The 27,872-nt window shown below is 35.8% G+C and overlaps 1 protein-coding gene across 1 annotated transcript; it reads left to right on the forward strand.

Moving 5' to 3' along the window:
* Nucleotides 1–234: 234 nt before the first annotated feature.
* On the forward strand, nucleotides 235–27,253 carry wnt3a (wingless-type MMTV integration site family, member 3A). The gene is made up of 4 exons (XM_073848816.1): nucleotides 235–583; nucleotides 12,027–12,268; nucleotides 23,263–23,528; nucleotides 23,793–27,253. Exons 1-4 carry the CDS (start codon nucleotides 510–512, stop codon nucleotides 24,270–24,272), a joined length of 1,062 nt encoding a protein of 353 aa, XP_073704917.1. The 5' UTR covers nucleotides 235–509; the 3' UTR covers nucleotides 24,273–27,253.
* The last annotated feature ends 619 nt before the right edge of the window (nucleotides 27,254–27,872 follow it).

The raw sequence follows: 27,872 nt of genomic DNA on the forward strand, positions 1-27,872 counted from the left end.
TTTGCATATGAGGGGCTTTAAACCGGGGGGTGAAATCCGGACAGGTTGTTATAGCTACCCAATCCACAGGGGTCCCCCCACCCACCCTTAGACAACCTTATATATATAACACGCAAAGCCTTGCATGTCCCAATAACTATTAAAACAGTGAGTGTCTCGAGCATTTGCGGTTCAGGCTGACTGAGTGACTCTATCATCAGAATTTCGCCCGTGGCAAAAGCCTGTGATTGGGTCCGAACGCAAAGCGGTTCTCAACTTTAATATGCGCCTCATGAACGCGCACAGGAGAACGCTGTAGGATTATCGGGGAGAAATATCGCTCATCATCAGCTCGCGTTTTTCTCATTGACACACGCGGGCGAGCGTGTGTGCGTGCGTGCGCGCGCGCGCGTGTGTGTGTGTGTGTGTGTGTGTGTGTGTGTGTGTGTGTGTGTATGTGTGCGTGTGTGTGTGTGTGTGTATGTGCGTGCGTGCGTGTGCGTGTCTGTTTAAGCCTAATTTTTTAAAGGATGATATATCTTGGATATTTCCTGTTTCTTTTTTGTGGGCTCACGCGCGTCATGGCAAGCTACCCGATATGGTGGTAAGTTTTATGACTTTTTTAACCTTTCTCTGTCAAATACAGTGAGTTTGGTTGTCTAGAAAGGGTAAATGACAAGCTTTCAACTTGACAATGATTTGGGGGATTGAAAATGCCTATTACGTCCGTTCTAACTAATACTGATATGATCTATCTATCCATATATCTGTCTATCTATCTATCTATCCGTCTGTCGTGCACCTGTTAATCGTTTGAACTTCCTTACGTGAATTGCAAGATAAACCTTTGTCAACATAGACCTACAATATGTGTAACTCGTGTTTAATTTAATAATTAAAACGTTCAATTTATTCATTAAAATTGTTAGTATAATTAGTTATTTTAATATAGGCTACCTAAAGGTTTAACAATTGTAAAAAATAAAAATTCTCTCTGTAATTTAGATGTTTACTTTCTGTGACTGATATATTTTCTGACGGCCTGGACGTCAAACCGGTTTGTTTTTAAATAAAACCCTATTTGTATTACTTATTATTTGTAACAGATTGCGTTATTTCGTTAAATCTGTTCGATTTTGTTAATAAGAGATCGGAAATCATTTAAATTAGGCTTACAGCATATTTAGATTAGTGTATATGCTTTAGAAAACTTAGTTGCAATTATTGTATTTAAACAGGTTTGAAACATTCTAACAGGCTCATGTTAAAGTAAAAAAAATGTATTATCATTTGAGAACAAGTTAAATAAAATTAACTAGAATTTTCAATGCATTTAATTACAAAGTATGCTTTTACAAAAAAAAAGTACTGACCCATAGAAACATTCAAGGTGTTTTCAACTCCACTGATTTAACTCATACACCTCAAAGATCATTGTTTCAGGGAGGCAAGACAATAAAGCAGAGTTTTCTCAGTGGTTGTAAAAGCTGTAATTGAGTAGGTCATTAGTCACAGTCCAGGCCGCTCTTTTTTGTTAATTGTTGTCTGTCTGACCCTCTTGAGATTTTAAAAGCTGTGCTTTCCTTCTCATTCACAATGCCAGTTCAGAGAACAGCATCCAGAAACTTCTGTCGCTTATTATGACCAGCCAACCCTTGTGAAAAAATTGTATTGACGTGCACTTGCAATACTTCAAATCTTATGAATATATTTTTTAAAAACTGTACTTGCAGATAACACTAATGAAATAAAAGAAAAGACACTTTCTTGACTGTTAAAAGTGACATTTTAACTCATTTGTTTTTAATAATCTTGAAGAACAACACTTATTTTTAAGTGCTGACTAACATACTAAAGCACATGTACAAGCACTTGATTATAATTATAACTAGTGCACTTATTAAAAAATAATTATTTGATACATTTAAAGTTAATATTGTTCATAAGTCTTCATAATGAATGTGTAATTACAAATACATTTAAATGCAAGTTTCAACAGAAATGACATTAAGTATATTTCAGCTGACCCTTGTACAATTTAACCATATTTCAAAGACAATACAAGTAATTATGAAATTACATTTAAAGATGTACTTAATTGGATCAAATCACTGTTAAATATAAATTTAACCTTTAATACCTTTTCATTTAATTGTAAATAGCATGCAATTAGGTTTCTAACAAAACTGCATTGTGTTCACAATTAAATATATTCTTTTAAAGTGTTTCATTTCCAAAACAAGCACTGCTGAAGTGTTCTTGTTTCACAAGAGAGCTTAGGCATGTGCTTTACAAATACACGTTCCATCAAGGTATAAAACTGTCAAATAATCAAAAAAAAAATCTACAAAAACACTGAGGTATACAGCTAACCATCTAACCATCAATACAGCTGTCAAGCTGTACAGAATGTTCACTGCTTCTGTAGTCACATGTTTTTTCAGCTCCAGCCTCAACTTCAGCTTCAAGGTAAAATGCGAAGAGTATTAGAAAGTGTCACGTTTGACCTAGATCAGTCTATACTGTTTTGTTTGAAAAGAAATAAAACAATCAGCCTCTGACAGAGGTATAAAGTAAGTCATTTTGTAGGTAGACAGTTTGTTCTTGTATTGTTCCCAAGAAACAAGCCACAGAGTTTCGGTTTCCCCTAAGAGAAGGAACAAATACGTGAAAACATCGCTGGGCAATTTAACTCAGCAGGGTGGCCTGCGGTTCTCCAGCTGAGAGAGTTATGTGATATGATAACCTGCAGTCATGACCGCAGATGTCCGTGCCGATGAGACCCGGACAGTACAGGTGTATCTAAAGTTGGATAACACCTCACCTAATGTTACGTTTTGCTTTGTACGATTACGAAGGAGGTTTGATGTGGGTCATGTATAGAAACCAGGTTCATGGCTTCCTGCATCTCCTCATGACATAGTGTTGCCTGACTGCACCTCCACCCCCGCGCTCCACCTTAAAAGATAAATACCTGGAGGTGAAAGCTTGCCGCACATTCCTTCTCCCAAACACTTCTCTCTTGATGTCAAAGTCGGCTCTGTGGCCCCGGGGCCTACAAGTAAAGTGGTAATTCAGAGGTGCACTTGCTTGGGCTTGCTGAAATATGCATTAAAACCTAGACTGGATCCACTTCAGATGAAAAGTGAGCAAATATATCCAAGACTCCAGAGCAAAGGGAATGTTCATTTCTGTGCTTTTGTCTTTTAATTACCTGGCTTTAAGAGATTTCGCCGAGGTAAAGACGGCACTGTTCTGCCAGGGTGGAGGGTGGATGTCAATTGGTCATCCTTTCATTCGGGATATATTGCTAAAATACGATCAGCTTGGTTCAAAGAATGAGTTTCACAAACCTGATGTGAATTAGAACCTATACACTCAGCCATTGAAGAACCATTTCTGGTTCCACTAAGAACCATTCAGTCAAAGGTTCTTTAAAGAACCATCTCTTTCTTACCTTTTTATAATCTGAAGAACCTTCTTTCGCACAAGGAACCTTTCGTGAAACAGAAAGGTTCTTCAGATGTAAAAGGTTCTTTATGGAACCATTTAGATAAAAAAGGCACTGTGAAGCACCTTTATTTTTAAGAGTGCATGTATGATTTTATCTACATCCTATTCCTTAAAAACGACCAGCTTGTCCAATCTCGGTGCAGTCATACAATTACAATGAATTTTGGCCCACTTTTATTTGTTTTTAGAGGGCCTGAGTTCTTACTAAACGATGGTGATCTCGATATCATGAGCTATACAAAAGATGACGGGGCAGACACACGCCCAAGACAGCTGAGCGTGAGGACATGTCACTGAAACACCTGTTCACCTCACTCAGCGGTGGTGACGTCTCAAATTCATCAGTTTCTGGCAAAGTACAATACCAAAGTATGAGGTGGTGATTCTAGCCGTCAGCAGAGCCTATTAATTATCACTTTAGTCTTGACTGCAGTATACCTGAGGGCTGTCCACGCTTGACGGCATCTTTACCCACAAACTGTTTGCCAGTTAAAAAAAAAAAAAGAAAAAAGTGAAATGATAGTAACAATCGTTTGAGCTGTAAATCTAATGGATGAGCCACAGTTGAAGTGGTCATAAAATAGCCAATGCATGCACGCCTGTGACCGCATCAAACCAAAAAACAAGTCAGACACTGGATATTTCTTTACTAGTGGGTGAAGGACACTATAATTCATTGAGTGAGGATAGAAAAATAAGGTAAACTGTGACACATTATACACAAAATTACACGCACTTCATACAGTGGACTACCAGTAAAACTGATTTGGGAACAAATATAATTTTTCTTTAATTTCTAATGCAACTTTTTTACACCACAGGCTGAACAAAATTATGCATTGCTTGGTAATTGTTCAACAACGTATCGATAGTTGTGTAAATATTGCCATACTAACATTTGTCTGAATTTTAGTTTGATTATAATCCATTACAATCGATGCCTTTCTGTCACAGTTTTCTGATATTATCAGGATGAATTTGTTCTGACACATTTTATTAACTATAGTGAATAAACTGTGAGAAATGTTTGAATAAATTTTGGTTACAGTGCATATTAATGCATAAAGTTGCAACATGTAAACATGCATTACTTGCGGTCACTTTTCCATGGCTTCATATCAAGGCTTACCTATGGTGAAATCATTGTAAAACAGCCTCTCTTAGCTTTTTGGTTGAATAAAAACCTCTCAATGCCACTAAAATATTATAATTAAAGAAATAAGATATTATGAATCTCATTTACAGCTCAATTGATTGTAAATGAGCTCAATGTGCTCATAATGATATGTTGCACTGCTTATTTTAAACAAAACATCATTGCATTACAATGTAGTTTTTTTTATTTTTATAATTCATCTAAAGAATTACAGTAATAAAGGCAGAATCAATGAATAATCACTATTGAGAATAATGGTTATTACAAAAAATAAATACACATTTTGATTTTTAAGTTAAATGCAACCTGCACTCTTAAAAATAAAGGTTCGTTATCAGCATCAGTGGTTCTATGATAAGCCTTGGACATCCACGGAACCTTTTCTAAGTAGAAACGTTTTTTTCATATTGGATAAAGTTCGTTAGATTTTTAAAATGTTCTTCAAAATTGTTCGTTTAAGGACTGTTTACTGAAAGGTTCTTTGGGGAACCAAAATGGTTCTTCTATGGCATCACTGCAAAAACACCACTTTGGAGCCTTTATTTTTAAGGGTTTAACATAAACGTGAGTTTGACTATATTGAACTGAATTGTTTTAGTGTTTACAACACAACTGAATATTAATTGTTGATAAAGTAATACTAAGTAAATCCATTTTTTTCTCTCTCAACTCCAGGCATATTAACAGAAAAAAAAGCTCACACTACTAAAGTTTCTTTACTGCTTTCTCAGTCAGCTTGGTTCTGGTTCTCAACGGCTTGTTCTCCATCACTGCATCCACATAGATGAAATATGCAGACAACTACATAGTTCAAAGATTAGTCAGCCTTCGTGACATTTATACATAATCAATTACCTCTGTGAGGTCTGTTTCCAAAAACCCGTTGAGAAATTTAACACCATATTTGGTGCTAATAACATTCTATGTTATCAAAATATATACGCTGCAACAGATCTATAAACTGAATAGTATAGAGGATTTAAAAAAAAACGATTTTTGAATCCCCATGTGCAATTAGTGTTAGTAAAATACTAATGCAAAATTTGATCTATTTACAAACTTAAGTAAAACTGCCACCTGCTTTTGAGAACAAATGCACAGTACTCACATTGGTGACCCTGGACCACAAAATCAGTCATAAGGGTCAAATTTTTGAAATTGACATTTATACATAATCCAAAAGATGAATAATAAGATTTCCATTTATGTATTTGTTAGGATAGGACAATATTTGTCCAAGATACAACTAAAATATTTCCTTTAAAGTTTTCCAAATGAAATTCTTAGCAATGCATATTACTAATCACAAATGAAGTTATGATATATGTACGGTAGGAAATGTACAAAATATCTTCATTGAACATGATCTTTACTTAAAATCCTAATGATTTTTGGCATAAATCAATAATTTTGACCCATACAATGTATTTTTAGCTATTGCTATAAATTACTTACAACTGGTTTTGTGGTCTAGGGTCACATTTATTTGTGCATTGAATCACAGGCAAATTTGTAGCTCATATTGTGATTTCACATTGAAGTATATTTTATATGCAAAAGACATGTTATATGCAAAGTTTTGAAATTGCTTTAATCAAAGTTCATCTGAAGCTCCATCGCCACCCATGCTTTTCCGCACTTTCATTTTCCGAGGTGAAATTGGCATGCAAACCTGAAAAGTCCCCCATGTGTTGTGGTCATAAAGAGATGGTACTAAGTCTAAATAAACTCAATTGACTAATATTTTAATCGCAATTCAAGCTTTGTCAGTCCACCCCCTAGATCTGCCCTTGGGTCGCACCGAGGGTTGGATGTGTATTTGTATGCATGTAAAAGAAATGCATGCAACAGCGTGAGACAGACGGCGCGGGCGGGGGGGACGTAAACGTCCCGTGCCATTGGTTTGAGAGGCTACTTGGCCCCTGAGGTGAAGGACTGACAAAGGCTAAGAAAAGGTCAAACTGTAATAGGAATTACTTAGTGAACAAATCCTCAAAGTTTCGCTACACCCTGCTAGATGAGGCTAGGATCTTCTCTCGGGCCAGTTTCATTCAAGTTTCCTCTTGTTTCGTGCTCTCTTTAAGGTAAAATTCAGATTAAGCTCCTTACCGAGAAAGATGTAAAAAGGCCTGACTCACAGTGTAATAATGCCAGGGATAAGCTTATACAAAGCATAACCTATTGAAGTCAGTTTATAGACAAGAGCAGTCATAGAACTGACATCAAAGAGTATGCCATGCAGCGGAAAGTCGAGGAAGCTGTTAGCAATGACTAGTACGTGTACGTCTTTCTTTAACATTTCTCGAGGGTAATTCAAATCAAGTACTTTATGTACTCTTTTAAAAAGTTTAAATGATGTACTACAAGCATGCACAATGAAATTCTTGCTTTAGGCCAACGTGGTTGATCTAAGTCATTATTCATTTCCTTTACAACCAGAGATCCATAACTTCCCCCTCAGAACAATGGATGAGAGGAAGTGTTGTGGAATGCAGCAGGTATAGGAACCGGTTGGTGGCGCATCAGCTGATGAGGGAGTGTCGTAGTCTTTGTCATTGAGAGAGCCCTTCAGGTCTAATCACTGCCGGTCAGGGGTCACCGAGGGGCCCTCTTGTTGTGATTAGGAATCAGCTCATAACACAGGTCAACACACACAGCTAATTGAGAGACTGCTCACACCTTTACAGACACTTTTCTTTCATTTTAACTGTAAATATTACATAAATATGTTCATATTTGTGACCCTGGACCACAAAACCAGTCTTAAGTAGCATGGGTATATTTGTAGCAATAGCTAAAATTATTGATTTTTCTTTTATGCCAAAAAACATTTAAGTAAAGATCATGCTCCGTGAAGATTTCTTACCGTAAATATATCAAAACGTAATTTTTGTTTAGTAATATGCATTGCTAAGAACATCATTTGGACAGCTTTAAGGTGATTTTTTTTTGGAACCCTCAGATTATGCATTTTTTCAAATTTGTATCTCGGCCAAATATTGTCCTATTCTAACAAACCATCAATGGAAAGGTTGACCCTTAAAAAATCGACCCTTATGACTGGATTTGTGGTCCATGGTCACATTTAATATCCAAAATTAGGGCTGATAATGATTACTTTTTATAATATATTATAATATGATATAATATAAACATGATTAATGTCATTTTTAAGTTTCTCGTTTTAAGGTTTCATAAGAACGAGTGCACTTTTACATCAGAGATCATCAACTCGCACAATTTATTTGCAGATTTGGTCACAGCAAACAGCGCAGGCGACTGTGTCAAAGAAAACAGGTTGTCTGTATTAGACTTTAATTTTGAGAACAGAGATCGCTAACCTACAACGTACTCGTTTGCTGGTGATTTCAGCTCATTTGTGCATTTTCTGTAATGTAATTGTCACTTAGTACAACTTAACATTTCAAGTTGACTGAACTTAAAATTTTAAGGCAGCCAGGTAACAAATTATTTTAACTTGACTCAACAAATTGTTTTTACAGTGTACATTCAAGTAGTATTTAATTAAGATATTGGCCTAATATTTTACCTTCCTGACTGGAAATGATAAGAACAAACACAAATGTTGTCAAGATTCGTGCCCTGGAAATCTTGGTTCAGTTTGGCCAACCTCAAACACCTTTTGTTCCTCAGACATTTTTTGCACTCTTCTCCTTGAGGCTGTTATACTGCAAATGTTTTTCCCGGCCGGACCGATTAGTACAGCCCAAAACATGACAGTAAATGACCATTTACAGCAGCAATAATCCACAAAATATGCTAGTTTCACTCTAAAATCGGAGGTAGGTTGACCTTAAAACATGTGTGTCCAAACTATCAAAAATCAAATTTTAAATGTAATTCTGTTCCCTTCATTGTTACCATATGTGACCTGGACCACAAAACCTCAAGTAAAGCAAGTATATTTGTAGCTATAGCCAAAAATAATTTTTAAAGGTCACAATTATCGATTTTTCTTTAAATGCCAAAAATCATTAAATCATTAGGATATTAAGTAAAGATCATGTTCCATGAACATTTTGTAAATTTTCTACCGTAAATATATCAAAACTTAATTTTTGATTAGTAATATGCATTGCTAAGGCAACTTTAAAGGCGATATACTTAATATTTTGACTTTTTTTGCACCCTCAGATTGCAGAAATTCAAAGAGATTATTTATTCAGCTTTCAGATGATGTATAAATCTCAGTTTTAAAAAATGTACCCTTATGACTGGTTTTATGGTCCAGGGTCACATTTATCAATTATTCCTTGTGCGATTTAAACCTAACCATTTTTATTACAACATTTCTGTTGAAACAATACAATACATTTTATGAAACAATACTATTATGGTAAATATATCGTAAAGTTTTAAGTTTTACACATTCACTTTACACGCGCAATATAATTTTTGTATGTGTGTAACACTGACGTGTTTTGTTCTTAACATGAGTTGTTAGGTCATCAGTTATAGTACTTTAAGTCTTCTTTTAATTTGTCATAGTTAGGCTAGACTTACGAAACAGATTATGTGTTATATTTAAAAAGTGATGACAACAAAGTAGAAAAACAGTAGCAAAACACCTATGGCACCGACTGACAAACTGACAAACTTTCCACAACATTGCAATGGAAACTGTGAATTGTAAGTGAGAAGCATGTCGGCACACGAGTCGCATCTGAGCCGTGTGTCATCAAAGAATGGTCGAGTTCAAACTAACGTAAGTCAAGCATCCTCTGATGCTCAGCCAGACCAGTGCACACTGTGTCATTACAGCAAGCCACAGACCTATTTCACTTTTGGACAGTTTAAGGATGTCGGGTGGCCCTTAATGACAAGGTACCTGTCCCGCACCGTGAATCCTTGATCAGTATCCCGCTCCCGTCTCAGCTGGGTCTTTCATGTTTGTTTACCACTTAGCAACGTGTTATGGCTTCTTCTGAACCCCTCCCACCAAGCAAAAGATCTATGACAGGTTCAAACACAAGCTCCTACTGCTAGATTTCTGAACTGGCGTGGTGCATACGCCAATGCCAAGTGTCGGATTGATCTCCTCACTTTAGGACCTGGAGTCCATCCACACACGTTACACTTTGATCCTATAATTGTCCAAATTACACCGTTCTGGCATTTTCAACTAACTTGCAAATACACCCGTGATAATGCTGCAAATAGGAGCAGTTAGTAAAGGAGGGTCTGTGCTTTGAGCTAAATTAAATCCTGGATGAAAACACAAACATCAAATGTTCTGGTTTGGATGCACCATGGGACGCTAGTGTGCGGCTACGCCCCGACAGGCCTCGCGACTAGCTAAACCAGTGAGAATACCTTGGTAAACATAACCAGCGGGCAAATATCACAGACGATTATGCTTAATAAATTGAGAGAAGCAGAAATCGTGATCACCGCTGAAATATGACTCATCGTGCAGTGAATTGACTTGAGCTGAACAATGACACTATTGTCTAATAGAGCTGCTTTACAGCAGAATCTGAACTGTCTCCATAAGTCGGATTTTCCGTAATTGATTCTGCTATTTTCTTTTAATCGCCGTGAAGCTGCTTTGACACAATCTGTATTGTATAAAGCGCTGTAGAAATTAGGGTGATTTAACTTAAACCATCTCTGCCATTGCTACTAAACAGGTCCAACAGCAGCAAACCAGCTCAAACAGCATAAATACACAGTAGAGATGCATTATACACTGCAAAATGTGTTGTCTTGTTTCTAGCCCAAATATCTAAAAATTCTTAAATCAAGAAAGATTTTCGAGACAAGTAAAAATTATTGTCTTGTTTTCAGAAAAAAACAACTCAAAATTAAGTGTGTTTTTGCTTGAAAAAAAGCTAAATAATCTGCCAGTGGGGTAAGAAAAATAATCTTGTTTTCTGTTTGAAATAAGATTTTTTTGTTTACCCCACTGGCAGATTATTTTGCTTGTTCTAAGCAAAAACTCACTTAATTTTTACTCGTTTTTTTCTGAAAAACTAGAAAATAATTTCTTGATTTAGATTTTTTGTCTTGTTTCTAGTCAAAATTTCTAAAAATTCTTAAATCAAGTAGGATTTTCTAGACAAGTAAAAATTATTGTCTTGTTTTCAGAAAAAAAAAAAAACTAAAAATTAAGTGTGTTTTTGCTTGAAACAAGCTAAATAATCTGCCAATGGGGTAAGAAAAATAATCTTGTTTTCTGTTTGAAATAAGATATTTTTGTTTACCCCACTGGCAGATTATTTTGCTTGTTCTAAGCAAAAACTCAATTAATTTTTACTCGTTTTTTCTGAAAAACTAGAAAATAATTTCTTGATTTAGATTTTTTTGTCTTGTTTCTAGCCAAAAGCATTATTTGCAGTGTATTCACTCATTTATTCAGCACTGTATCCGTGGCTACACTGCAAAAAAAAATGCTTTTCTTACTTAGATTTTTTGTCTTGTTTCCAGCCAAAATATCTGAAAATTCTTAAATCAAGAAGGATTTTCTAGACAAGTAAAATTTATTTACTTAACTCAAAATTAAGTGAGATTTTGCTTAGAACAAGCCAATCTGCCAATGGGTTTTTTTTATTTCAAACTGAAAACAAGATTATTTTTCGTACTCCATTGGCAGATTATTTAGCTTGTTTCAAGCTAAAACACACTTAATTTTAACTTGATTTTTCTGAAAACAAGACAATCATTTTTATTCGTCTAGAAAATCCTTCTAGATTTAAGAATTTTTAGATATTTTGACTGGAAACAAGACAATAGAAAGAACCATTTTTGGTTCCCCAAAGAACTTTTCAGTGAACAGTTCTTAAAAGAACCATTTTGATAAACATTTAAAAAATCTAAAGAACCTTTTTCAACTTTAGGGAACCTTTTCTGCACTTGAAAGGTTTAATGGATGTTCAAGGTTCTTCATGGAATGATTGATTAACCTTTGAAAGAACTTTTATATGATTTATATGCATTGTGGAGTTTTTGTTAATTCTGGTGCACTGACCATTTTGTCATCAAGACAACATTCATGTTTCAGGTAGCAATGAAGTTTAGCACATGAAAAAAAGAAGAAGAAGCAGTTTCACTTTAATTTTCAGTATGTGTATTTATAGACTTACCCAAAGAAAAACATTAAGAGCTAAAAGGTGACTACATGGACTTAACAATATTAAAGATTGGGATTGGATTTAGGGTTGGTTCCCAAGTTAAAACCCAGTAATTGTAATTACAGCCACACTTTATTTTAAGCTCCAATTCTCATTATTAACTAACTATTAACTACGACTTTTGCCTCAGTAATCTCCTAATTTGCTGCTTATGAAGGTGGTTATTGAAGTTTTGATGCCAAAAAATTGTTCCAGTCAGCTGCTTACCTCCATGTTTCCATTGGCAGGTCTCTGGCGGTGGGACACCAGTACACATCCCTGGGTAGTCAGCCCATCATGTGCAGCTCGATTCCTGGTTTGGTACCCAAACAGCTCCGCTTCTGCCGCAACTATGTGGAAATCATGCCTAGCGTGGCGGAGGGGGTGAAAATCGGCATCCAAGAGTGTCAGCATCAGTTCCGCGGCCGCAGATGGAATTGCACGACTATTAATGACAACCTGGCTATCTTTGGACCAGTGCTGGATAAAGGTAGGCCTACAACAAGATAATGAAAGGAAATTAATCAAGTCATTATATAAATAAGGGTACATTTCATGTCCATTGATGAAAATTAATTTCATTTAAATTCAGACAACTATGTTTCTAATTGAACACACTTATGAAAACTAAAAAACATTTAATCAAAAAAGCATCTGACATATGGAAGTCCATTGTCACCTCGAAATAAAAAATAATAAAAGGTAATTGCGACTTTTTAATCTCACAATTCAGAATTTTTTTCTTGCAATTGCAAATTTACATCAGATTTTTTTTTCCTCTGAATTCCGAGTTTATATCTTGCAATTTATAACTCCTAATTGCAAGCTTATTTCATGCAGTTCTGAGAAAAAATTCTGAATTGTACGGTTATATCACACTTTATAACACAAAATAGTCAGAATTGTAAGTTACATAAAATTCTGAGGAAAAAAGTCAAAATTGTAAGTTTATATCATGCAATTCTGACTTTAAAACACACAACTGAGAGTTAAGTCAGAATTGTGAGATATATACAATGGATGAAAAAACAAACCCGACTTTATAACTCAATTGCAAGTTTATATCACACAATTCTGAGAAAAAAAGTTGATTTCTTGCAATTCTGCCTTAATTTCTCAAAATTGTGAGTTTATAACACAATTCTGACTTAACTTGCAATTGGGTGTTTGTATACAATTCTGAGAAAAAAAGTCAGAATTGTAAGTTTATATCATGCAATTCTGACTTTATAACACAATTGGGAGTTTATATCATGCAATTCTGAGAAAAAAAGTCAAAATTGTACTTTTATATCATGCAATTCTGATTTTATAACTTACAATTGCAAGTTTATATAATGCAATGTCAACTTTGTAACTCACAACTGCAAGTTTATATCATGCAATTCGGAGAAAAAAAGTCAGAATTGTGAGTTTATATCGTGCAATTCTGACTTTATAACACAACTGGGAGTTAAGTCAGAATTGTGAGATATATATACAATTCTGAGAAAAAAGTCAGAACTGCAAGTTTATATCTCACAATTTCAACTTTATAACTCACAACTGCGAGTTTATATCATGCAATTCTGAGGAAAAAGTCAGAATTGTAAGTTTATATCTCGCAGTTCTGGCTTCATTTCTCGCAATTGTTAGTTTATATCATGCAATTCTGAGAAAAAAAGGCAGAATTGCAAGTTTATATCTCGCAATTTCAACTTAACTCACAACAAGTCAGAATTGTACATTTATATTTTGCAGTTCTGACTTTATAACTGGCAATTGCCAGTTTACATTTCACAATTCTGAGACAAAAGTCGCAATAACCTTTTTTTTTTTTTTTTTTAATTCAGTGCCGGAAACTGGCTTCCATACATTTGATCTCCAATGACCTTTTGTCAAGGAATATATTAATTCCCAATTAAATAAGATCACTACAATAGTATGGTCTGCCATATTTTTATGATTTTAAATGAAAAAATATTATAATGTGAGTTTGTCAAGAAAATACCATTTGGTTGGCCATCTAAATTATCAGTCAAAATGCTAAAAACTGTCAACTGTGTTATCTGTAAACTCATACAGTTTGTCTGTAACACAGTTGACAAACTCAGCACCAGGAAAACATATTTTTGAAACTGAAAGCAATTTCATTGTGAAAGCATGTGAATTGTACCGTTAATTACAGAATGACAATCGTGCTGCCTTGAAATATTTAGCCTGATTCTTAGGTAAAAATCTATTACCTATGAATTTGAGTTTTTACATTTTAAAGACAGGAGAACAGGAATGTGATCTGCCGTTTATCCACCCCACAAAGAAAGCTACTTGAAAATCATATTTCACTCAGTGCCCCTTTGTATTCGCTGACTATGTAACATTATGACTTCTCAATTACAACAAAAGTCCCTGTTTGCACACAGCTCTGATTACTGAGATTACTCTGTTGTTCTGTGCACATTATTTATTTGCTGCTCTCTAATCCCACTCTCAATGGGCATTAGTCAGGTGCACTGGACTATGACAGTTTGTACAGATGTAGTGATGCACGCGTGTAAAGTGGGTGGGACGTGTTTTGTTTGTTTCTGTCAAAGGGAATCCCCACATTTCTCATTGTGTTTGTCCCAGCACAGTAAAGCCAATGCATCTCACAGCAGCAACACGCTGACGTTCCTAAAAGGCATTTCAGAAGTATCTCAGCGCGAGTGTGTGTGTGTCTATGTCACACGCACACATTAACAGACATACTTCACCGTGCGCTCACACGGATTACATTGCCAGCGTGTGTTTATCTAAGGTGAAGTTATGAATGTGTTGTTTTGGTCTTTAATCAGTTGGGATTCTTGTCTAAGGCACAAGTCTGTGCATAACACAGCAGAGTTTAGGGTTATGTAGATTTAACATGAGGTGGCATTTTCAGTAAAAAAAAAATCCTCATCAACTGTCAACGTCTAAGATAGATTACCTTCAGAAATGTATATTTTGAAAAGGTACTGTAACTTGATATAATACTTTTTGACTACACTGATAAAAATGATTTTGTGGTGAAGTAAATAATACAGAAAACAAATGTAATTTCTACATTAAATAATTGAGCTCAGGCAAGAATTAAAAAAAGAGTAAATTCGGTAACACTTTACAATAAGGTTCATTAGTTAACATTAGTTAACCATATTAGTTAACATGAACTAATAATGAACTGGACTTATACAGCATTTATTAATCTTTGTTAATGTTAATTTCAACATTTACTAATACATTATTAAAATTTTGTTAACATTAGTTAATGCAGTGTGAACTAACATGAACAAACAATGAACAACTGTATTTCCGTTAACTAACGTTAATAAAGATTAGTAAATACATTAACAAATGTATTGCTCATGGTTAGTTCATGTTAGTTAATACATTAACTAATGTTTAACTAATGAACCTTATTGTAAAGTGTTACCGTAAATTCAATATTAGTACTCAATTTAAGCTTGTGGAATTTAAAATTGGAACTTGTAAACTGCAAAAAATGCTTTTCTAGCTTAGATTTTTTGTCTTGTTTCCAGCCAAAATATCTAAAAATTCTTAAATCAAGAAGGATTTTCTAGACGAGTAAAAATTATTTTCTTGTTTTCAGAAAAAACAAGTCAAAATAAAGTGAGTTTTTGCTTAGAACAAGCAAAATAATCTGCCAATGGGGTAAGCAAAAAAAATCTTATTTCAAACAGACAAAACAAGATTATTTTGCTTACCCCATTGGCAGGTTATTTTGCCTGTTTCAAGCAAAAATGCACTTAATTTTTTTTTTTCTGAATACAAGACAATCATTTTTACTCATCTAGAAAATCCTTCTTCATTTAAGAATTTATCTAAGCTAAAAAAAAATCTAAGCTAGAAAAGCATTTTTTGCAATGTACGTATATTTTACTTGGAATTGTTTGTTATTTTTACAAAGATTGTTTAAGTAAATACCCATACTCATGATCCCATTGTTCCCATCATGCACTTAGGCATGAATAATTAATAAGGTTACATTTTTTGCTGTTTTCGAGATGTATTTACACTGTTTTATGGTTGCTTTTGTTGTTACACTGCAAAAAAAGGCTTGTCTTACGTAGTATTTTTGTCTTGTTTCTAGTCAAAATATCTAAAAATTCTTAAACTAAGATGCATTTACTAGATAAGCAAAATGACATAAGATATGTACTCTTGTTTTAAGCAAAATTCAATTAATTTAGTTTTTTTTCTCCTGGAAACAAGTAAAATTATCTGCCAGTGGGGTAAGTAAAATATTCTTAAAACAAAAGTATTTTTTTACTTACCCCACTGCAGATCATTTTACTTATTTTAAGCAAACTGCACTTAATTTAGTTTTTTACCCATGGAAACAAGACTAAATATCTTATGTAAATGCATCTTAATTTAAGAATTTTAGATATTTTGACTAGAAACAAGACAAAAATAATAATTAAGATAGGCCTTTTTTGCAGTGTAGGTTAAGTAACTTGTTGTTTTGTAACATCTGGAGTTCATTTTCTACTCAAAATGACCCATTCATACTCAAAAACTAGTTTGTGTATCATATGCCAAGTATTGAGGTCTCTGTGTTCATTTAGTTAGTAAATACATCGAGTCAACATATAACCTTAAAAACAATAAGTAGCTGTCTACTTGCTTACGTACATGTTTGTAAGTGAACCACGTGATTTAATGGAATTTTTTTTTCAGTGCTATGATGTCTGAGTAAAGTTTACAAACTGTGGCTGAGTGAATTGTATTTGAGGACTGCTGGGTAAGCTTAAAATAATTAAGAAGAAATTACATATCAAACTCTAACTACATGTTAAATGTAGTTATTTCCTTTGCTAATTTTACTTAACTTAGTTAAGTAGATTTGACTTAATTCCATACTTAAATTTTACTTAAAAAATGTGTGTGCAAAAACTTGCGTAAAGTAAATTTACTTATTGTTTTTTCAGTGTACTTTTATGTGTACTTTTGAACTACAACTTTTCGAGTCAATACACTCCGAATTTGCTGCTTATTAGTAGTTAGTAGTTGTTAAGTTTAGGTATGTGGTGAAGTTAAGGGATCTAAAATATAATAAAATACAATGCAGACTAAGGAATTAATATGTGCTTTATAAGTACACTGATAAAAATGATTCTGTGGTGACTACAGAAAAAAAAACTAATTATTACATGAAAATTCTACAGGCAATAATTAAAAAAATTATGTAAATTCTATATTAGTACTTGATTCAAGCTTGTAGAATTTAAAACTTAAATATCAATGTTGGGGCATGTCTTAATTTGGGTTTGAATAATTAATAAGGTTGATTATTTTTACTGTTTTCCAGTTGTATTTACACTCTTTTATCATTGCTTTTGTTGTTAGATTTAGTAACTTGCGATTTTTTACTTAAAAATGATCCACGTTACCATCATTGTGTATTGTGTACCAAGTATTGAAGTCTCTGTGTTCAAACGAGTGCTGCATTATTATGTAGATATTGTGTCTACATGATCTCCATTGTATTATTTACTTTGATGTTTCTGAGTAACACATACACTTTAAAAGCATGGTTTAATTCAGTGCTATATTGGGTAAAATCAAAGTATTGCCATATAAATCTTGACTAAGTAAAAATGACTCAAACTTTGACTGGCCAAACTAAAGTAACTTTTTTCTTTGTTAAAAATGTGCTTAACTTAGGTAAGTGGATTTTACTAGATAGTAACAGGTAAATTGTACAGAGAAGTAGCAGTAAAATTTACTTAAAATGTGTTAGTGCAAATTGTTAGGTTTTTATTTTTCAGTGACTAATAAACAGCAAATATGTTGGTAATATGCAAGCAAATAAACACTTAGTTTAGTCTATAAACTAAAGTGTTACCATATGTTTTAAATACATAACTATATGTCTTAAGCACAGGTACACTGAAAAAATGATTCATTGACTTTACTAAATTTCTTTGAGGTAGGTGGTTGCAAACTATTTTAGCTACGTTTAAAAAAAATGTTGACAGTTAGTCAACTAAATTTGTTTATTTAAATGTAGCTGAAATTAATTGATTGCAACCACTTACCTTCAAAAAATTTCAGCAAATTCAATTAATATTTTTTTTTCAGTGTATATTTGTAGCAATAGCCCAAAATACATTGTATGGGCCAAAATCATAAGGATATTAAGTAAAGATCATGTTCCATGAATATATTTAGTAAATTTCCTACCGTAAATATATCAAAACTTAATTATTGATTAGTAATATGCATTGCTAAGAACTTCATTTGGACAACTTTAAAAGCGATTTTCTCAATATTTTTTGTTTGTTTGTTTGTTTGTTTGTTTGTTTTGTTTTTGCACCCTCAGATTCCAGATTTTTAAATGGTTGTGTCAACAAAATATTGTCCATCCTAACAAAAATTTTACCCTTATGGCTAGTTTTGTGGTCTGGGGTCATATTTATTACTTTAACTTAGTCAAAAAATATAGTGATGAATATCCAAAATATAGTGATGAATAGCCAATTTAAGTAAATATTATGATAATATTTAAATGACTGTACCTTAGTCACATTTAATTTTATTATATGCAAAAAGAAGTCACAATATGTTGCAGTAAATATTTTTTTTTACTAGTTTAAAAAAAACACTTCATTAAATGAATCAGCCTTCACTGAAAAAAATGATTCATTGAATTCACACAATTTATTTAAGGTAAGTGGTTGCAATCAATTTGTTTTAGCTACATTTACATATTTTAATAAATTTGTTTACTAACTTTCAAAAATGTTTCTTTAAATGCAGCTAAAATAAATTGATTGCAACCACTTACCTTAAAAAAAAAAAAGTAAAAAAAAAAAAAAAGTGAATCATTTTTGTCAGTGTTCCCAATTGCGTGCTTCAGTCAAAAACCCAGAAGACTAATTCGCCATGTGTTCCTTTGATTTTTTCCTATGGGTTTTTATAATGGGGTTTTTCAATTCTTCAGTAAAATAAGGTCCGTGGTGAAAATAACTAATGATACTTGGACATTTATAATAATGGACGAACATAAAATCAAAATAAATATAACAGCTTTAAAATTCATGTTTTCAGTATGGGTGTGTGTAATTTACATTATAGAGCAAAATGTCCAACTATTGTCAGGTTATATTTACTACAGACCTTGTTTTACTCATAAATTAAAAAAAACACCATTATAAAAACCTGTAGGAAAATATCAAGAGAACCAATGTCCAATTATTCAGGTTTTGACGTCACGGTTGCAGCACTCAGAGTGCATTTTAGGCCAGTTTTTGGGTTTAAATTTCCACATTGCAACACTACAGTTTGTAAAAAGTAGCTTGTGGAGTAGTTACTGGAGAAATTACTCAGTTTTCAAAACAATTGAGCTATTGTACTTAAGACTGCAGTCACTAGATATTGCTCTTGTAGATTTGGCTTCCTTTTGGCTGCTTTTATGCCCTTCTCATTACAAAAAAGTTATAGCAATTTGAAGTTGTATCAGTTTAGTCCTCTCACAGCGTCCAGGAGAAATGAGGGGTCAGGGTACGAGGAGCTAGAGCGCATCGAGGGGCCCCAGGTGGGATGAATCCTGATAACCGGCTACGGCGGGAGGCGGTGTCAGCCGCGCCAATTGCTTTTAATAAACTCTTGAGCAATTGTTACATTGATGGAGAGGGCTTGAGCCCAAGCGGGCCACTGATGATGGGAGGACTACTCAGGTCTTCTCCATTGTAGTGTTAATAGCCACTCCATATCCCCTGCAGTTCCCCCTCCTCCGGTCTAAATTGAAGGGGAGATTGGTCAGGAGACAGGGGTGATGGGGGTTTGAACCAGGTCAGTCATCGGGGTCCAGGGGTGGCTTTAGTAAATCATTTTGATTGGATTAAAGCTTCTGAAGCTCTTAATAATGTGAGAGGTCAAAGCGGGCAGATTAAGCGCTTTGTTGGGGGGCGGTTTAAGGGCCGCTTCGAAGCTCAGAAGCTTTTCACAGAGCTCAAGAGAAGAGCACCTCTCACTTTCGCTCCTTTGTGGCTAACGCTGTCACTTTTGCGGAGCTACTGCTATTGTGTGCCGGTGTTAATGTCTGCGGCGCAGACGGATGTGCGTCGGCTTCCTCCTCTGTTTTGTGCGGAGCTGAATGGAGCGCTGATCTTTAATAGGTCTTCAGCGGCTTGTTACTGACAATCACACTGGGGTTATCAGAAGATGTTCTGTTTGTTTAAAGGAGAAGTTCACTTCCAGAACAAAAATGTACAATTAATTTACTCACCCCCTTGTCATCCAAGATGTTTGTGTCTTGCTTTCTTCAGTCGATAAGAAATTATGTTTCTTGAGGAAAAAAAAAAAGGAATCATCTCCATATAGTGGACTTCAATCTTCAACGGTGCCCCCAAGTTTTAACTTCCAAAATGCAGTTTTAATGCAGCTTAAAAGGGCTCTAAACGATCCAAGCCAAGGAAGAAGGGTCTTATTTGTCTAAGTCTGCATGAACTCTGTTTTTTTTTTCTGGTTCAATATGATCAATACAGTTAGGGTATGTCAGAAAAACTATCATCTCATTTTCTTAAAATCATCCAACATCGCTGCAGAAGTACCGACCCAGTGTTACAAAGTGAACAAAGCAAAGTAGATTTGCAGAAAAAAGGGTAAAACAACGATGTAGGACGATTTTGACGTTGAATAAGAAAACAAGAAGAGTTTTTCAACATACCCTAACTGTATTGACCTGGATTACACAGACTACGCATGCGCATCGCAGAGATGAGACAAGGTGAGCATTTGAGGTTGAAAAGTATATATATTGTCAATTTGTTTTGAAAATGACCGATTGTTTCCCTAGATAAGACCCTTCTTCCTCGGCTGGGATCGTTTAGAGCCCTTTGAAGCTGCATTTAAACTGCATTTTGAAAGTACCATTGAAGTCCACTATATGGAGAGAAATCCTGAAATGTTTTTCTCATGAAACATAATTTCTTATCGACTAAAGAAAGAAAGACATCCAAGACATCTTGGATGACAAGGGGGAGAGTAAATTATCTGTAATTTTTTGTTCTGGAAGTCAGCTTCTCCTTTAAGCATCCCAACTATCCTGACATTGGCTCAACAAATGATGTAACTTAGAGCGGGACCTGTTTGCTTGTTGTTTGGCAGATGGGGAAGTTTGTCTGAAAAAGACATTATTTTTTAAATTCCAGACAGAAAGTGCACTCTAAAAGCCTTTTTGACACCTTTTCCATGCATGGAAAGTCCGTTTTGCCACCTAGCTTTGCACATCTCATAAATCTGTATATGTGTTGCCTAAAGTATTGCATTGTTTTGTAAGGTAAACTGCCTCTCAAACCTCATCCTCATCTATCTATTTCACAGCGCTGCCTCGGGCTACGTCTGCATCAGCGCTCATTAATTTACATTAACCAAAGTGTCAAAACATGGCCCACTGGAATCCGCGATGAAAGGAGAGTCAGCGCAGGTGTTCTAGAAGAGTTTGCTGAACACACCTTGAGCAGATAACGTTGCCAGTCGCATGCGAGCTGTAATTGGACACCAGAATTAACTTGTTCTTACTGTCACTCAAGATTTCTGTTGTTACTGAAATCAAAGCGGTGACTTGACAGATTTTGTGGCCTTTTTTTACGTAGGTTGTATTGTTTTGTGATGTTTGTTCAAAATGGCCTTCGTCAGACATTTAACAAGCAATAAAATTACATCTGGGTGTCAATGAAAGCCTTTTCATTGGAATTCCTCGGGGGCATCCACCATGTTGGCCACCACCACCACAAAGTGAAGTAAAGGAATCCCATGACTCTCAATGCTAACACCCTCATCTAAACCAACTTTGCATGAGGTCAGACTACCCGGGTTATGACCTCTGCCCTCAGGAGGAGAGACTGTTGCAATTTAGGATGTACCGAGAACACCGTGCCTTTCATCAAATGCATGTTTAACTGTGCCGGGGGAGGTCTGCTCACCAGTATATCATTAACTCTGCCCAAGAAAGAAAGAATGGGGTGTGGCAAACGGAGTTGATGGTGGGACCTTAGCCCCGCCTCCTGCTGGGCCCAACTCGGCACACAATATCTGGGCGACCATAAGATTAAGCCAGAGAGAAAGCTCCTTTCACAATTCACACGCCCTTTAGATTGTTTTATGAAACCATTTCAATGGGGATTTCCCCGTCTGCCGACAAGTGGGGTCCGGCCAATGCATAGTTCTCTGTTGCTATGACTTAACTTGGTCCCCACTAATCACTGGCAAGGGCAAATTTCATATAAAATATCGGGGGGCTTTTGTGTGTGTAATTCACCATGACAGTGGCAGCACAATGAGGGATTCAGGGTCCCAGCAGGTAACAGGGACTACTTGCCATGTGAGGGTCCAGCAAAGTTAGCCAGAAGGTGGGCAGCAGGGGCCAACTGTTGTCACAAATAATCAGTCTAATCTGCCTTCACCTGCATTCTTTTCTCAGGTAAAGACCCCCTGCCACTCTAAAGAGTCTCCATATCTCCCATTTATCCATTTTTTGAGCCAGGATATTAATCTGCCCCCACTTTCCCCCAACGCCGTCTCTCCTTTATTCCCCAGACCGGTCTGCCATGTCATTGTCAGCCAGCCGTATTTGACCCACATATTATTGGCTTCCTGATCATAAAACACAGGTCACTCAGTGGGTTTTAAATTGTAATTGAATGGCCCTTTCAGCCCCAAGCATTCGTACCCCCCAACTACTATGTGATTTACTTGATGGAAGAAGAAGGCCATCGACTGATATAGGTTTTAATATTTTTGCACTCAAGAACAAAGAAACATTGTTTTGGATGGTAATTTCAATTCAAACATCCAAAGGCACCAAATCTTTTTGTCATTATAATTAGCATTGTGGAATAAGAAAGGCTTGTGGCCAGTTTTGCAACATCATTATCTCCAGCCTTGATTTCTCGAACCAGTTGAAACCTGCAACAAAGGAAGACTTGATTCACGACATCTCCGTAGCCGTTTCCTCTCTCCTGCGTGTGCAAGACTGCACAAGACCACAGAGTATTCATCAAAATTACCAACCTCATTAGCTGTCTCTCGAAAAGCGCTTTTAAGTTTGTATGGGGCCCTCGTCAGCAAGAATCGTCACAAAATCCCCTGTTAGACAGAATGTTGGATCATCTCTGAGATTATAATCAACCTAAACTTGCATTGTTCATTCTTCAAATTAATTCTGAGTAAAGTAACGCGTTGGGTCTTGTAACCGCAATTCGACAGTGAGTCTTAGCTATGAGTAATACAGGCCTATTTCCCCACCTTGGAGTTGCTTAATTGAGTCTTTCTAATTATAGACTTGTCAACCTTGTATTTACCTCTTCTGGAAGAATATGCATGGTCTTCTTTAATGCCATGCCCACAATGAGACCTGAGTGAACTTTATTTTTACCTATGTTTATACGTTTAATTAAATTAACCACATCCTGAAGTATAACACATGTAACAATGCTTGTTTTCTGTCCTTTTCCATAGCCACTCGAGAATCAGCATTTGTCCATGCCATTGCCTCAGCGGGAGTAGCGTTCGCTGTGACGAGGGCTTGCTCCGAGGGCTCCGTCACCATCTGCGGCTGTGACACGCGAAGAAAAGGACCGCCAGGCGAGGGCTGGAAGTGGGGCGGCTGCAGCGAGGATGTGGAGTTTGGCAGCATGGTGTCCCGAGAGTTCGCTGATGCTCGTGAGAATCGGCCAGACGCTCGCTCGGCTATGAATCGGCACAACAACGAAGCTGGACGTGTGGTGAGCACTTTTTTTTTACTGCTGAAAAAACTAAAATGCTTTTTTTACTGTAGTTCAGGTTAGTTTATGTTACTTGGTGGTGAACATGCACGTCTTACTATTTAAAAAAATTACAAATGCCTAGTCAGGAATCCAAAGAACCAACATCCATATGATGTGATGTCTTTCTTGAATGGCTCCTGTGGTAAATAATAAAACTACGCCTTTAATATCATATAAAATATTAGTGCTAAGATCAATCTTCTGTTTTTCTTTTTCCCCTAGTCAATCACAGACCACATGTACCTGAAATGTAAGTGTCACGGCCTTTCGGGCAGCTGCGAGGTGAAAACCTGCTGGTGGTCGCAGCCTGACTTTCGAGTGATAGGCGACTACATGAAGGACAAGTATGACAGCGCATCAGAAATGGTGGTGGAGAAACATCGTGAATCCCGAGGCTGGGTCGAGACCTTACGACCGAAGTACACCTTCTTCAAGCCCCCAACCGAAACGGACCTTGTCTACTACGAAAGCTCGCCTAACTTCTGCGAACCCAACCCGGAAACCGGCTCCTTTGGCACCCGTGATCGTATATGTAACCTGACATCACACGGTATCGATGGCTGCGACTTGCTCTGTTGCGGCCGAGGCCACAACACCCGAACTGAGAAACGCAAGGAGAAATGCCACTGCATTTTTCACTGGTGCTGCTACGTGAGTTGCCAGGAGTGTACGCGAGTTTATGACGTCCACACGTGCAAGTAAGAAACCACCAAACCAAAACCAGATTGGACCAGGCATTTGGGGATGCGAGCATATGAGAGCCTTCTGTCCGAACCTTGTGGACTGAGTTGATTGAGTTGTTTGTGGTTTCACTAATAAGATAATCACAAAAAAGAGATACAGTGGATGGTGAAGTAATTCTAGAACACTGTTGTTTCAACAGACAAAACGAAAAACCCATAAAGGCTTTGTTCTCCATTGTTGAGGACAAATACAGGCCTGTGGCTCAGCCCCGGAAGGGACTTGTCGTTTCCAGTCTGATACAGGAGGGGATAAGTGATGGATCAGATTACTAGAGACTCAGGCCCTTGGGACCTTGACCAATTGTGTCTTCAAGAAAAGAACAGAAAACCTTTGAAAGGGAGAGGTTTTGTCGGCACGTGGCTGCAAACTCAGACGGGACATTTCTATAACAACAAATGCAGCACAAACTGAATAGCAGGGTTTGCCCACGAGTGCCTCTGAAATTCCATTATTAACGATAGCCTTATTACTAACACCATTAAAGAAGCTATTTGTATCTTTTTAATACAAAGTGCATTCCTGAATACCAGCAAACAACCGATTAACGGATTCCTTTACGACATATAATACACGTCATGTTGTCTCTGTGTGTAAGACCAAACGCTGAACTTATGTATTAGGTTGAGTTTATTGTAAGTTACTAACATTAGGTTACGAATGCACTTGTATCTGAGTGAATGTCCATGCATTGTGTATATGTCACTGTTTTCTTGAAACGATTTAAGAACTAGTCACACATATCAAGACCTCTTCTATCTAATGTTGTTTAGAGTGCTATTACACTTGGTTTGATTGCTTGGTCCAAACCAGAGTTCAGTTGCTCCCTATTTCGTGTTCACACTGTATTGTTGTTGGGTCCGAACCGTGGTGAACTGTTTACCCCTACTGCTAGATAACTACTTAGGAGAAGGCTGCGAAATGTCTGTGAAATGTCAGCATTGCTCAGTTTTGTACTTCGGCTATTTAACCCTTGGGCTTGTTTCCAAAGGGTCAACACAGAACGGCATTTGCTTCTGCCGCGAATGTATTGCAAAGGTTCCAAAGAGCATCTGACTATATTATACGCTATCAATAGAGGTTCACTTAAGCAACTTAGGACAACTGCATTCATATCTGCAGTGAATTTAACTCGGACTCATCCAAACAAGCTGAAATCTGACTTCAAACTCACCCAGTTGTGCACCAGAAGTGCAAGTGTGAAAGCACCCAGTTTTCCCCAAAGATCAATAATCTGTTAAAGCTAAGACAAACAGATGCGAGCACTTCTATCTTCAAATGATGCATGATATTCATTTGCCTTATTTGTGTGTGACAGTATTATTGATATATCACAACCACAGAGGTCCATGACATTTCAGAATGAATATACAAGGTAATTGTGCCTTTATTCAGTAGCTGATACACTGTTCATTTGTCAGTCACTTTGGATAAAAGCGTCTGGAATAAATGTAAATGTACATGCAGGGTCCAAAATTAACACTCGCCAAGTGTCCAGTGCGTAGAAGTAGATAGTTATTGAAAATAATGGAAAACAGTATCAATTCCTGGTATATTTTCTCAACCCACCCACCTTTGACAGACGGTGAAAAGTATTTTTGTAATTATTATTATTTTTCATAATTGTAATTTTGGACCCTGATTATAGGTTTTGTTTCTGCTATGACAAAACGAATTATTTAGTTTTTATTCACAATTGTAATACTCAAGTATTTTGCCTTTAATAGCCATTATATGTGAATTCATGACCAAAATTAATGTTTTTTTTTATTCTAACTTTCCCTACCCAGTTGTAAATGAAAGTTAGCAGCAGTGCAGAAACTAAATGAACTACCCTCATTTATAATGCTGCTAACTAATAACAGGTTTGTTGTTATATTTATGCGTGATTATGTGCTTGTGCATTTGTGTTTCTCTGTGTAAATCTACTGTACGTGTGTCTTGATGTTTGTGTGTAAATGTGTCTGTATATGTGCATGACTCTTTGTTTTCTTCTTTCTGTGAAAGACACTGTGTAAGCATAGTTACGAACTAAAATGTGAAGTTTTCTACTAATGGAATCTTGATAGAGAGTTTGTGTTCATTAACCAAATAGAGATATTCTAAAACTTTTGTGAGTCCTTTTGAACAATAGCTTATAAAACATGTAATGTATGAAAATTAAGATGCATATGGTGTTATTAAAAGCCACGCTATATGTTGACAAAGTAGCATTGGAAAATGATACACAACCAACTTTCTGAAGAAAACTTTGTGATCATACCTATGGTCCGTTCAGTTTAAAAACATACTCTGCAGGATATATAAGTTGGTCTAATATCCCAGGTAAATGTGAGAAGGCAGAGATAAAACCCCAGCTTGTAAAATTCTTTGGCAGAAGTTCTTTTCGCAGATCTTTCCTCAAAGAAAATTAACTCAAGTTTCCTCTTGCCCATCTCACACTGATTTAATCTCTCATCAATCAGGGATCATTTCAAAGCACATGCCCTATTCAGCCTTCCACGAAGCTTTATTTAACGTAATGATCCACCCCTAACTACAAAATCAATACTTCATGTTTTTATGTGTACATCACTGCATCTAAATTTCGATTGTTTGCTTCCACACAGTTCAATTTGTATTCTAAACATGGTCTTAAATTCCAAAGTTTTGTACGGACTAGTTCTGTGTTTATGGATTTCTGGAAGTTCTGTTTTTTTTTTTATGATTATTTATTTTACTGTAATGTATATATTAGCAAGAGTATATATTTGCTGACAAAAGATTATTACTTGTGAGGAAAATGTTGTTTTGTGTAACAGTTTTACCGGCAACCAGAATCTGTTGTTGCTTCTTTTTTCACTGACCACATAGGATGCACTGTATGTCCTGCTCTCTGTTGTTAGAATTCTAGCTGTTAATGTTATAACCAAATTAAATAAAAATACGCTTCTGTCATTGACTTTTGATTCAAATGTGTTTTTGTTTCATGGACCCACATTTGACATTAGGCATCAAGTTACATGCCAAAGTTTTTTTATACTTTTAGGGGTTCTTTCAAATCAAAATATGAGCAACAGCAATAAAGAATAAGAATAAATAATAATTTAGGAAAATGATGGTTCGTGTCTACGATTGAAACTGATGTTTAAAAAAGGCTACGAAAAGAAAAGAAGAAAATGGGCATACATACAGCATCATAAAAAATATTTAAATCATTCAACTATGACTTTAACTAAAGCTTTCAATTCATGACCAAGCTCTGTATTAACATGAGGAACAATGAGCAATACAATGTAACTACATTTTTCTTGATGTTCTCTATAGTCACCACCAGGGGCATTGCTAGTGGGGGAAAAAGTAAATACATATCACATTCATTTATACACTGAGGGTTGTGTCAAAATTACTATCTGTGGCAACAGAAACCATACCTCAAATGCATAAAATATGCATTAAAGTTTACAAAAAATTACTTCATTCTTTTAAACCCAAAACCCCTTAAAAACAAAATCGCATTTTTATGTTTTTCAAAGCTGATAGGTAGCATACAATTATTTTGTAGTGTATTTTAGTAAATAT

This window comes from Garra rufa, chromosome 10, assembly GCF_049309525.1.
Source record: "Garra rufa chromosome 10, GarRuf1.0, whole genome shotgun sequence".
NCBI classification, from domain to species: Eukaryota; Metazoa; Chordata; class Actinopteri; order Cypriniformes; family Cyprinidae; genus Garra; species Garra rufa.

What these genes read in the sequence shown, in the direction of transcription:
- wnt3a (XM_073848816.1), top strand. Translation starts at nt 510, where the DNA reads ATGATATATCTTGGATATTTCCTGTTTCTTTTTTGTGGGCTCACGCGC. An exon ending in GCAAGCTACCCGATATGGTG is followed by an intron (nt 584 to 12,026) that starts GTAAGTTTTATG and finishes TTCCATTGGCAG; the next exon opens with GTCTCTGGCGGTGGGACACC. An exon ending in ACAACGAAGCTGGACGTGTG is followed by an intron (nt 23,529 to 23,792) that starts GTGAGCACTTTT and finishes TTTTTCCCCTAG; the next exon opens with TCAATCACAGACCACATGTA.